Raw genomic sequence first — 14036 nt, 5'->3', positions numbered from 1 at the left:
AAACTACAAACACACACAACAAACAATAATAAAGGAAACTTCTCTTGTACCTGGCATCCAGTATGCCCTCATACTCTGCCAGCTGTCTCATGAAGCTGGCATTGGGACGGGTGATACTGCGTTTCTGTTTGACAAAGTCATACGCTTTCTCCAGAGACCAGCCGTACTCTTTCATGGCATATGCTATCACTGTAGAGGCCGAGCGGCTTACGCCCATCTTACAGTGAACCAAGCATTTGGTCTGATTCTTTCTGCAGAGTACAGAACATGAAAGCGTGAAAAGTCACATTAAAAAGAGCCCAGTATGTTGCTTACTTGTAAAGAGAAAAATCTAAAATAGAGCCTTACTTTGCTTTGACAATGAAGTTGTACGTATCGTTCCAGTGGGCCAGTAAGTCTGTGGTCTCGTCGTCATACACTCGGACGTTGTGGTAGCAAAATGTTCCTGGGAAAAAGTTATCTATTTCCCGCGTAACATTTAAGATGTAGCCCACCCTAAAACAGCAATGGATTCAGAGATCACAGATGACATCAGAACGACAACAGAAAATCATATGCATGCAAGGTTATTTTTATTCCTTAGATCAGGTACCCTCCTTAAAAAGTAACAGCTTTGATGGATTTACTCTGAACTTTAGCTGAACAGGAGAAAATGTTGGCCTTTAAGAGGTGATACGATACACACCTACCGTACCTTAAACTTTCACCTTTACCTAACATTAACCCATTTAAAGAACTAGTGTCTTAAGTAGTAACAACAGCAAGGATGTCGGTACAGGTAAAACTCACCCAGTTTCCTGAAGCTCCTCGAGATTTGAAGCATTCCATTCAGAACCCTGAAAGACGAATGATGCATGTCACAGGCTTTTTAGTGAAATGGGCATCCAGTGCCCCATATACAGTATGACAAAAACCATCTGTCCTGCCACAGAACTAACAAGCTTTACATTAAACAAATTAAACTTCTTATCAATCCAATGCTTCTTTTATTTTATTTGTACTTATTTAAATTATGTAATTTGTCATATTTTTATATTTTGGGGGGTAGGATGAGTTAGAGGAAAGGCAATAAAAAAGGGGGAATGCAGTGGGAATTGGCAGGTCTAATAAAAGCAGCACTAACCAGATAGAGGTGGTCAAAGATGAGCGTGGCTTTGTCCATCTGCCCAAGAATAAGCAGCATCTCATTGTCAATGAACTCTTTGTACTCTTTCAGGTTGCGGTTCATCTGTTGCTCCAGCACATTACGAATCTAGGGAAAAATACACACGGTTATTGACTTAGTCTCAACAAATGTTCTCTTATAAACCCTGCTCACATCTGCTATCAAGATCCATCTCAGACAATCTGATCACAAGAGGTCAGTCGAGACGCTTTGCTGGATCCTGTGTCTCCTTTGACCACTTATGATCAGATTTGAGGAGGAAGGCCTGTTTTGACACTTTTTATGCACTCTCTGCATTTCCTCCTGACCTCTTTGGACGTGACATTTTCAAGGTCCTGGTACATCATGATACTCCTGAGTTTGGCTTTGATTAGACATTCTGTTCTCTCCCTCTCTGTTGGCCTGAGGAACAGAAACACAGCACAGCCTCAATCAAGGGTTCAAGTTAGAGCATCATTTTAAGGTGAAGGGTGTAACTTTTTATTATTATTATTATTCAGAAAAGTCAAAATTACATATAATGTATACAAATGAATGGCACATAAATATGTCTTCTGTTTCATCCTAGCCTTTTCCAAATAATAAGAAGGGGAAAAAAAACAATATATTACTAATTTTTTACAAAGAAACAGAATTGAGTGTATAGCTTTTTTGATGTTATGTATCACATTTGCCCTTCAACAGCAAATTGTACACAGTTCCTGCAGATGAACGCTGATTATTAAACAGATCAAATATTAGATTCAATTGTGACAACAAATATGTCTGGCTTTTGCTCTCGGTTGGTCACGAAATAAGAAATAAGGAAAAAAAACTCACTTCCAAAAAAACGAATCAAAATATTAATTTAAATCTGCTGGTGGGTCAAAGACACTGGGCTTTCAGGGTTTGCACTCACTTGTCAACGAAAATTGCAGGAGAGTCTGGTCGCAGTGTTTCCAGATCCTGCATGGCGTTCCACTCATTGATGCAGCTCTGTTCAGAGCTGATACAGCTCTCGTAGTACCCCATCCATGTGAGCGCCATGCCACCAGGGAAATAGTTGTACCTTCGTGACACCTCACATGCCTTGTGTAAAATCTGCAGTGCTGACCTAAAGGAAAAGCAGGTTAAAGGTGAGAAAGATGGAGAGACCTTTGCTAATAGTGTCAGAATTGAGTTTAAAGATCATAATGTGATCTTAAAATGAATCAAACTGTATCTCAAACTGGTTTTAAATAATTCTACACTTCAAAATCAATGATAAAGAGCTTAACCACAATTGCAAAAAGCAGTGAAAATAACAATCAAATTCAACAAAAACGGCCAAGATAGCAATCATTCAGCAATATGGTATATATCAAGGCATCACTTTAAACAGGGTTTATATCAAACAACATTTGATTGATATGATATTCACTGTACCATGGTACTACAATGGTACTATTTTTGAAAGAGTCACCAGATGGCAGTGTGGAGATCTATTATATTTAAGGATGACAAAATTCCCAGAGCACCTGTGAACATCTGAAAAATGGTCCACTCACATCAACTTCAACCCCCAGAGGAGCTGATTTATTTCTACCCCAGTAACAGACAAGAGCACAAATGCACCCAGCCAAGCAGACAAAGGCTCTTGTTGGAAAAAACAATGCAACTTCTCACCTGATTAAAAGAGATGACTAGGATTTATCATAATATGAAAGATTGTGAAAATAGCAGTTCTGAGTGATTTTCAGAAGTTAAGCTTAATCGCTTAAATGATCACATCAAGCATTTAAAAAACGTTTTAACAAGTACAGCTAGAAAAAAATAAAGTCAACACAAAGCATTCTATATTAGCATTTCCACTACAGACTGAAATGTCTAAAATACGAGTTTAAATTGCTCTAGTTCATTATTTATTGATGTTATTTTCTCACCACATGGCCTGGACTGACACTGGCTTGAAGATGTGCATGCGCCCGGCGGTAGTCACACTGAAGCCTCTGCAGAAATGAGAAGAGAGGTTAAATAAGGCCATCACACAATACCATACGTCATTACAATAGAGCCACAACCTTTCTAAATAGCAATTAAAATAAGGAATACATTGTCCATTGACAAATCCATTCAACACAGTTTATAATCCATGCTATCTAGATCTGTGGTGCATCAAAAGTTGAAGCGTAATCAGGCCAGCAACAGCAATTCCTATCCCTTCCCAGAGGGGGCAGTACTCACCCATCACCATCTAAATGAATCTTGGCATCACTCCACAGTGGCAGCACCATCCCAATAGAGCAGTTCTTACTGTAAGTGAAAAAAAAACTCCCTTATATGACTTGATGGAGTGTGCCTGCAGGAGGCAACAAACTTTTAACCATGTCTGTTTGATGATATGATACACTGTATTTGATTTGGTCTCACCTGTCTTTGTTGCTGAAGTCCATGCCCAGCAAGATGTTCTCCTCAGTGTCTTGACGGCCATTTGTGTAGACTACCACCATGTACCGCACACGGTCCGACCACGCGCTCTCTAACCGCACCGCCTGCGGATTACAGTTGGGTTTGTGAAAAAACAGGGCCCACATAATACATACACATGCAAAAATAAAATATATTAAACATCGACCAAACATACTGAACACTAGAACAGATCACCTGAAAATAAAAATTTGGCCTTTAGTCACTGACTCTCACATAATCTTTCTCTATATGTAAGACAACAGGGGCATGTTGATGAAGTCTGTCAAGCTCGTCAACCACGTGCACTATATTTGAACTCTTTAAAAGCGGTGTTTCTCAACCTTTTTGCCTCTAAGGTCCCTCACTGTCAAACAATATTATAATAAGGCTCTCCTGTTTAAGCTGATATGCACCTCTGGTACTTCTATTTTAATAAATATAAATGTAAAAAATAATGTCAGTTTAATGTTGTTTAGTCTTCATTTTTAATATTACTACCCTAGTAAAAAAGTCATATATTTAAAATACACTTATTTTATACTAAGTATAGTTCAAGTCTATTAACATAACTGACATATCGCTTGAGACTTACTGATATAAAAACTGTAATTAAACTTTATTTAGAGTATCACTTGCGCACAATGCACATTTCTTTATATTAAGCCTAAAATGTGTTTTAATTTCACTATTGATGAGGATTGTGTGATCTTTGTATACTGTCAGTCTTAAAATGCAAGGTATTTAAAGTGTACCTGGAGTATAACTGCAATTGTTCCACTTTAGCAGAATCAAAAATACTTCAGTATATGTGATCCTGGACCACAAAACCTTAAGTCTCAAATCGCTGGTGTATATTTGTAGCAATAGCCAAAAATACATTGTATGGGTCAAAGTTATAGATTTTTCTTTTATGCCAAAAATCATTAGGATATTAAGCAAAGATCATGTTCCATGAAGATATTTTGTAAATTTCCTTCTGTAAATATACCCTTACCCTTATGACCCTTATGACTGGTTTTGTGGTCCAGAACCTCAGAACAATTAAAATGCAGTAAGTAGCAGACTTTAAGTATACCAGTTTAATATATAAAAGTACAACTGCAGGGTAATTTTATATTGAGTACACAAATGAGTAAATGTATTTGTAGTATACTTAGCATGAAATATAAATGTATTTCAAATACATTAAGTATATTTATTTTTCATTAGGGTAAATTTAAATCATTTTAAAGACTTCCCTCTTGAAAGTCTGGCGATGCCACCTGATTTGAGAACCACTATTCTAAAGTCATACTTGCTTCATGCAAGGACACACAGACCTATTATGATTTTGAAATAAACTTGGAATCCATCCTACGAGTCACAATGAATCACTTTTTAAGGATGCTTTTTTTGCCACCACAGGTCACTGATGCTTCAAAATTCTCCTGCTGTGTTCGGCTTGGAATGTCATGAGGTTTAGTGAATAATAACAGAATGTTCTTTCTGAAGACAAATGCAGATCCGTGCACGGTAATCGACACGTCACAGGTGACTGACACTAGTATTAGTACATATTTCACCATGGAAGAGCAGGTAAGACATATTAACATGCCTCAGTAGAAAAGAAAACAGTCTTCAGGCAACACTTTGACAATGAAACCCATTCAGCCTGACTGCATGTGCCTTACTGCCAAAACGTTAGTCACTGACAGCGTGTGTTCTCTCACCAGTTTGATGCGATCTTCAGAGCGAAGAATGTTGATCATCACCTGCAGATGCTGAGGTAAGTCACCTGTTGAGAGAAACCAGCGTTACAATCCAAACAAAACCATGACGACTACTTTGTTTACATTGACACCAGCAGCGTCTCAAAACCCTGCTGAAGAAAAACAACCATAAAAATAAACAAGATACAGTAACTAAAGGTGATGTCATATTAGTTTTATAAGAGAAGCCGAGCCAAGACGAACACCCGCTGAGGGATACAAATCAGTCTTTAAATGTTGGGTGGGAAAACCACAGTATGCTTTTGATTAACGCCTTTATAGCGCTGCTGATTTTACGATATTCCAGAGTACAAAGTGTACAAACACACATGGATGTGGAAAGAGATGAAAAATGAGTTGTTTCTTATGTTTACATATCTCAGATTATCCTATTTGATTAAATGATCGAGTATGACATGACTAAGTGACTTTCGGCTGCATTGTGAACAGGTATCTGCTAATAAGTTCTACCCTTTGTACCAATAATTATAAATCTGACAGCATGCCATTCGACTTACTCTAGCCCCTCCCCTTTTGATGCAAGTCAATAAGAGATACCAAACAAGATCTGTTTACATTTGATTCTCCTTAACACAGACAGACTAACTGACCTCTGACTGTGGTGCGGTCCTACCCAAACAAACCTCCTCCTCTCTTGTGAGCTTTGGCTGAATCCATGAAGCAATGATGTAACTGGTGTGGGATGTGCGGGAGGCCAATCAAAGTGCACGAGCAGGTTAAGAACAAAGCCAAAATTGTGAAAACCAAATAAACTCAAAGCTTAAGAGCCAAAGCCTGTCATGTACACTCAACACAACAAGTGATGTTCTCTACGGTTTATTGGCTGCTTTGCATTTGAAGCATATCTGAAAAGAACAGGGTATGTTCTCTGCTCCAACAAAACAAAACACTCGATCTTCTGGGTCTCCATGACAAGAATTTGCATAACTTTACATGCTTATCTGATAAAAACTGATATGTAAAATCGCTCAAGCAGCGCAGGATCCCAGAGCACAGCTTTGATCAGAAGAATAAACATTTTTGAGAATTATCATTATAGTTTCCAATTCACTGCAAGTGCACAGAAAAGAGCGACCATTTACAACTTTAGCTTTACTGAAGAAAGACTTTCAAGTGTGCAACAACATGAGGACGAGTAAATCAGAATTTGCATTTATGCATGAGCTATTAGTTTAATAATTATTCGAAATAACTTCAACACACAGTTTTTTCCATCAGTTATGATTTTTACAGCAATTCGTCATTTAATTTCAGGGCTTGTCATGATGAGTCAATCCTTATGACTGACACTGAAATAGGATGCGGTTTAAATCAAAGTATTCTAAACCTTATTCTTTACCAAATCTACTCATAACAATGATTTAACTGAAAGGTCAAACAATTTTATCTCTTTTCAAAACCGCGCTCACTTAAAGGAGTCATTTTAAACATTTAAACCCAATCAGCATTTTAGAATTATTTCTGAAGGATCATGTGACACTGAAGACTGGAGTAATGGATGCAGAAAATTTAGATTTGCCACCACAGGGATAAATTACATTTTAAAATATATCACAATAAAAAGTGTTAGTTTAAATTGTAATAATATTACACAATATTACCATTTTTACTGTATCTTACCTTGGTGAGTGTAAAAAACTTCCTTCTAAAACAAAACATCTGAAAAGTAGTGTACTTTCAGAAGTACACTGAACACATCTCAAAAGATTAAGAAAAATTTAATTCCTTATGCTACGCCCCATTTAATTGTCTTTGTGCTTCACTTGGTCCTCTAAAGAACTCAAACAGACAAGCAGTACAGGTGTGAATCCATCTGCAAATATTTATGGTGTATCTTGCTTTAGGAAGTTGGTCAATGTTTAATAAATCACCACCGATGCTATTTTTGACCGTCTGGCTGCCGGCGCCATGAGAATGCAAATAGAGGTGACTGATGACATCACTTTTTTTTTTTTTTTTTTTTTTAAATTAACAGGACAAAAATACGCTGCAAATCTGTGTCATCACCTAAAAGCAAGGACATTTAAAGACGTCAGTATGGAGAGAAGATATTTTAGAGCTTCACTTACATTTAGAATGAGCGCCGAGGATTTGCCTCATGAATAAATGTTAAACTGTAAGAAGGTCTTGTTGAGAAAAAAGCTGAGCTATTCTCACTACCAGAGAACATTTTGTACTTAGACTAGACTGTCACAGAGGAAGAGAAACCCTACATCATCTAGTCTAACGAAGACATCCGCAGTTTCTCAACGGAGACTTCTCCACCTTTTAGTGCTGATGCAACTGTACTTGTAATTCTCGTAATCTAATTCCAGATCTTCTAGACTGTCTGCACAAGTCACTTTTAGGAAGTCTTTGTCTTGTTCCTCTTGTGATTGATGGGCAGTTGTGTTATAATTCGTACACTGTACGAAAAGCTCATGACTCAAGCGGCACTCCAGCAGGCCCTGAGGTCAGAATGTATGTAAAAACAAAACCGCTCGTCAAACCTGCAACAACTCGCTTGTGATAAGCACCACTGATGCGTTCAAACCGGTCAAATCGAAACCTCGCATCACAACAAGAAGTCAGGCGATGGTATGATATTAGCCAACTGAAAAAACTGATGCTTGATAATATCAGGGGTTTATAACAGAAAAAAGTCTAAACCTGCTGTGATATGACAAGCGGTCTGAAAGCGTGGCGAGATACTCAATGCATAAAGCCTGAGGACTTGTTGTGTCTGCATGGTGGTCAGTTGCTCTCATAACAGATTCAGTTCGCCCGGAGCAAATGTACACCCTTCTGTTTAGCAGTAAACATGTACTTTAAATTAGCATGTTTAATAAATTCAACGTGTCACACGTGTTAGACAGTGGTGGATGGATGGCGGCTTGGACATCTGTTGTTATGCATTGGTGTTTGCGCTGTTGTTGCACAGAGAAATTCCTTGATTCATCGATTGATTAAATGTCCCAGATCAATTGCATTAATTACTAAGAATTGCAAATAGAAAGAACATTTTTTTAAATTAATTAAAAAGTTAAAAATTTAAAAAAAAAAATTGAAAAATTAAGAAACGTAAAAAAAAAAAGGAAAAATAGCAAAAATGACACTTTCACTTTTTCCAAATGCTTGTTTTTCTAGTTTCGTTTTGTTAAAATTGCAGTTGTATTTTAGTACAACTACTGTAGTTAAAAACTTGGTGAATTTTATCTTCCAAACTGAAATCTTGAAATCATTATATTTTTTTCATATTTGTTGAGCAAACATGTGACCACAATAAAACCACACTGCTATATCATATCTCTTATCTAAATATTTCAGGTATAATTTTACCAAAACACATTTGTATTGGGGCAAAACAATGGTTTTATATTATTTTATTATATCATCTAATAATACTTCTGCTTTCATAACATAATTTTCATAACATAACTACAGTACAGTTTGCATTTTCCTACAATAAGATTTTAACTGGCAGACTGTGACAACTTACCCCATAAATGATAAAACATGCCTCACAATTGGTATGCAAGTTTAATATATTTACATGTTAAGTATGCACCTACTGTTATAAAAGAAAGTATGACAGCCTTTCTATCTATATGTTCCTCTCTTGTCTCAACAATCCTATAAATTAGAGGCAAATACAGTAATTCAAATAGGCAACATTTTATTTTGATGGTCCCCTTTAGACATTCTGTTGACTATAGGTAACTTTGCAACTACATGTCAACTACCTCTCATTCAAGTATTAAGACTGTCTGATTAATATCTTTTAACACTTGTCAACCCTCCTCTAACCCTAACCTAACAGGGGACCATCAAAATAAAGCGTAACCAAAAAATATATTAACATCATAAAAAAGGGGAAAAAAGTGTTTCTATATTTTCCTTTCTGAACAAACAGGAAACTGTTAACTCTGTGTATAAAACCAGCAGGAAACACATAAAACAGAGAGATGTCCCCTGTGCCTTGTCTATAAGGAGTGATGTTCTCACAGTGCCAATGTGCTGAGCTAAACTGCTAATCTGGCTAATCCACACATACACACACCCGCACACACGCCTGGGACACACTTAGCCAGCACTGAGTCTGTCCATCAGCCAGATAGCACCTGCTGCCCAATTTCTGAATTTCTCTCTCAGGGTGGACACAGCAGGCCAGGCAGTAAAGTCACCCTTACAAAATTTACTATAGTAACCATGATTTCCACCAAAATTCCAACAGTCATTAACATAAAACTGAAGTAACACATCTGAGATACAGTTAATGAAGGACTGAGGTTCACTCAAATAATGAGCATTCTGTACAAAAAATTACACTTGTGCTGTGATAAAAATTCAAGTATACTTATTGACTTTTTAGCTGTTCATCTAAATGCAGAAACTCACTAATGTGTGATATGAGGAGATAGATTTTATAGAGACTCCTCAAGTGCAAGCATGGACCCACCTGCATGTTTGTGGTGAGGATGAACTCTCTGACCCTGTGGACAGCTGCCCTGCTGCAGAAACAGAGCGGCCCCCTTGACCATGAAGAAGCTCTCGCTTAGACTGTAAAAGGGAAGGAAAGGGTAGAGGAGACAGTGTGAGAAGCATGGCTAACAATGAAACAAAACATGCTTGTGTGACATTTCAGAGAATCAATGTAATGTAATTTTGTAGATTCTGATTTTGGGAAAACCAGCAATGAAAAAAAATCTGCAATGATTTCTGAAGAATCATGTGACACTGAAGACTAGAGTAATGGCTGCTAAAAATTCAGCTTTACCATCACAGACATAAATGACAATAAAAAATAAATACAAATTTTATATATATATATTATATATATATATATATATATATATATATATATAATATATATATATATATATATATAGATATATATATGTTTTTACTGTATTTTTGATTAAATAAATGCAGCCTTGGTAAGCTTCTTTCCAAAAATTAAATAAATAAATCTTTAAACAATGGTGCAAATATACGTATATATATAAGTGTACAATGAAAAGCACAGTCACACTTCATTTTAAGGTCCAATATTTGCCTCAATAAACTCCTAATTTGCTGCTTATTTATAGTTCTTAAGGTAGTTGTTAAGTTTAGGTATTGGGTAGGATAAGAGATGTAGAATATGGTCATGCAGAATATGTGCTTCATAAGTACAAATAAACAGCCAAGATGTTAATAATATTTTATATATTTTGTGAATGAACTATGACTGTACATCTTTAAACCTCTGGGGTTGAATTTTGCATGTTATACAACCCATCTCACCATCACTCGCCTGTATGCTCGCGACAGGTGCTTTAGGTCTGTGATTTCAGGTGTGGCAGAAATTAGCCTCACATGCAGTTAAACACACTTCTAGAAATGTGAACCACCTGAGGCTCACTATTATTCTAATGCACTGTACCACAATTAAATCTTAACGAAACTCAGTGCTGGGAAATGACAGGACTACAGCTGGTAAGGTGAGAAATGCTCTTAATATCTTCCAGAGATCACTGAGCTGTCAAGAAAACACTTTTGTCTATTATCAGACTGTCATAACAGGGCAGGGATGCTTCATGTTAATTAGACTGAACACGGTGGAGTGGCACATGACTTTAGTTGACGGTTTAATGAACTTTGTTGTGCTTACAGTATGTATACATGGCCTCTCCCTGCCCTTGGATTTGGTCTGTATACATAATGTATATTTAAAAACAACAACAAAACCGAGAGGGTGACAGAGAGTAAATATTGTGCAGAATATTTTGTACATATATATATGTTTTATGTGTACATTGCATGCAAGTAACACCTGTAACCATAACAGCAGACAATGTCAGAAAATATCAAGACTTTTTATTGCACTTTATCCCTTATTTTATTTTTGTCATAACTGGCCAAACATTAATGACTGACAAGTACAAAACAACCTACAATACCATATATATGTCAGACAACTAGCTGTTGACTGTGGCTCCATTCATGCAGCACACACTCTCTAAATCACTCTCCTGAATATTTAAAGCAGTCAGATCAGTTAAAGAATGAAGTTGTCCCTCTCTTTTATAAGAGAACTGTTTATCAGCAGAACTGTGATTAAGACTGGTCTGCGTGCATGAATACAGCCGAACTGTGCAATATGTTTTCTACTGCCCATTTGTCTCAGGTTATTTTTCTAGATAAACAGAATTGACGCTAAACAGGCAACAGTAGCAAGACAATGCTTTTCTTCTGAGATTTGTTATGGCCAACTTGTTAGATAGACAGGCAAAATATTTCAGGGTTACATTGTTTTCTAGGCCTTCTGTGGCTGTGACCCTTTGCTGACTCATCCCTCTCATTTTTCCTGACTGGACTTCCAGTGTCTCAGCATTCAGAGGAACAACATCACATGATAAGCAACCGGCAACAAAACTGGCATTGTACCCCTGACTCCCCAGCCCACCGGTCTCTTTATTTCTCTCCTCCTTCCTCCTCCTCCCTTTCTCTAATTCCCCTCTTCAAGTTTCTCACCCTCCTTCCAAAGGCCACAGGGGTGTCAGCGGATCACAGAGGCTTTTGTTTCCATCCTCCTCTCTTTGTGTTCTCTCTCTGTCCGCCCCTCTGAGCGATTTATGTGAAGGCTGGAAGCAGCTCAGCGCGGTTGGGCTGATGTATTGAGTCATGACTGAGAGACAGACAGCTGTAAATGACGATACACGAGCCCTGAGCAGAATATGCTCATCTCCAAGGGTGTAATTATGATGTGAGTAAGAGTTTTGAGAAGTAACCGCTCTAAAACGCCTCTGTCCACGTTTCACTTGCATGTTTAGAGTCAGCCGCAGATGGATACGTGGTACCTGGTGTTGGATGAAAAGCCCTTTGGTAGAAAATCTGGAATCTAAACTGCACCACAAATATAAAGTTGTCAACTTTCTTCCTGACAAATATTACACAAATTAACTCAGTTATACTAAAAAAAAAAAAAAAAATAATAATAATAATAAAATTTTATATATACATGTATATATATGTATATATGTATATATGTATATGTATATGTATATATATATGTATATATATATATATATATATATATATATATATATTATATATACATACACACACACACAACACACACACACACACATACACGGTTAACTGTAAAAGTTACCATACCATGTTACCATTACATGTAATTTTACTGTAAAATAATAACAAATGTATAGATTTTAAAAGTAAAAACTACAACCATAGAAATAGAATTCCTTGCATGATACACAACATATAATTTTACTTTATTTAATGTAATTGTTCAAATAAATTATTTAAATAATTAAATGTATGTATTTACTTAAATAATTCTGCTTCTTTTTTTCTCTTCACATTTATTTGCTTTTTATGTTACTTAGATAATGTTTGTTGTATTATTTTAGGCATATACTACGGTGGCCGAGAAGTGCAAAATCATAATTCTGAAAACAAAATAACAATTCACAAACGCAAATGCAAATCTAAAAAGCAAAATAACAATTCAGAAAACACAACAATAATTCAGAAAACAATATAACAAGTCAGAAACCACAATGACAAATCCAAAAACAAAATAAGTCAGAAAACACAACAACAAATCAGACAAACCGGAAGAGTTAGATATAGTTTGAGACGGCGCCATTCATTTGGGATTGCTCACCGCTGACTGGACGAGACATCTGTCAATCAAGGTATACAGGAAGAACCAGCCGAAAAACAGCAGAGTCGTGGTAGAAAGATTGGAGGTCGTATTAAAGTAGCTCAGTTTAAATGTATTGTATGAAATGTGCTTACTATGGAATGAAACATACAGAGCGTCTATCTGTGTTCTTCGGCTAGTTCTTTCTGTATACCTTGATTGACAGATGTCTCGTCCAGTCAGCGGTGAGCAATCCCAAATGAATGGCGCCGTCTCAAACTACACCAACTCTTCCGGTTTGTCTGATTTGTCGTTGTGTTTTCTGACTTGTTATTTGAGTTCGGATTTGTCAATGTGATTTCTGACTTGTTATAATGTTTTCTGAATTATTGTTGTGTTTTCTGAATTGTTAGTTTGTTTTTTAGGTTTGCATTTGCGTTTGTGATTTGTTTTGCACTTCTCGGCCACTGTAGTATACTGTATATAATCAATATTTAGACTTTTTCTTAATAGCTTAATTTCAATCAGAGGAACAATCACTTGGAACAAATCGTAGTAAAGTATTCAAAATGTCTAAAGCAGGAAGTAAAATCAATGTAGATGTGAACGATAATGCTAATGAATCAATAAATCAGAATTCTGAATTGATTTCAAGTTGAACTGATCCATGAAATTAGTTGAACTTTTTAACTCTAATACTGTTTTTGCTACTGAGTTTAAACTTAACTTAAAATTTTAATGCTCATATACTCATGTGTCACAATATAAAAATGATAATATACTGTACCTACAATGACATGCCTAACTAACAATGGCTAGATACAAGTGCATTTAAACAGTTGCAATTCTCATTATGTTTCTTAATTTTATATTGACAGGAAATCATCAAACATATCTGCCTACCCAAGTAGAGGGACAACTTCTGATTAACTCTTATTCGCTTTCTCCCAAACACACACACACATTTTCTCAACAACCCCTCCACAAATGCATAAGCCAAAAATACTTTCCATATCACAGCACGGTATCATACACATGCAGA

At 36.4% G+C, this 14036-nt stretch overlaps 1 protein-coding gene across 5 annotated transcripts in view; it reads right to left on the bottom strand.

Annotated features, from left to right (window-relative positions):
- The window catches only part of ssh1a (slingshot protein phosphatase 1a), a 35193-nt gene that overhangs the window by 5181 nt on the left and 15976 nt on the right, over positions 1-14036 (bottom strand). For 4 of the 5 annotated variants that reach the window (XM_042723637.1, XM_042723638.1, XM_042723640.1 and 1 more), the window contains 11 exons: positions 9800-9900; positions 5302-5366; positions 3554-3675; positions 3368-3436; positions 3067-3132; positions 2064-2258; positions 1474-1567; positions 1124-1252; positions 790-836; positions 349-495; positions 51-251 (listed from right to left, as the gene is read on the bottom strand). In XM_042723637.1, the coding sequence (XP_042579571.1) occupies positions 51-251; positions 349-495; positions 790-836; positions 1124-1252; positions 1474-1567; positions 2064-2258; positions 3067-3132; positions 3368-3436; positions 3554-3675; positions 5302-5366; positions 9800-9900 (1236 nt within the window). Of the gene's footprint in view, positions 1-50; positions 252-348; positions 496-789; positions 837-1123; positions 1253-1473; positions 1568-2063; positions 2259-3066; positions 3133-3367; positions 3437-3553; positions 3676-5301; positions 5367-7430; positions 8332-9799; positions 9901-14036 lie in introns of those variants that run through there. The other variant, XM_042723641.1, reaches the window with a different exon arrangement.

Source organism: Cyprinus carpio, chromosome B5 (assembly GCF_018340385.1).
Source record: "Cyprinus carpio isolate SPL01 chromosome B5, ASM1834038v1, whole genome shotgun sequence".
Classification (NCBI taxonomy): domain Eukaryota; kingdom Metazoa; phylum Chordata; class Actinopteri; order Cypriniformes; family Cyprinidae; genus Cyprinus; species Cyprinus carpio.
This window is presented reverse-complemented; position numbering and strand designations above follow the sequence as displayed.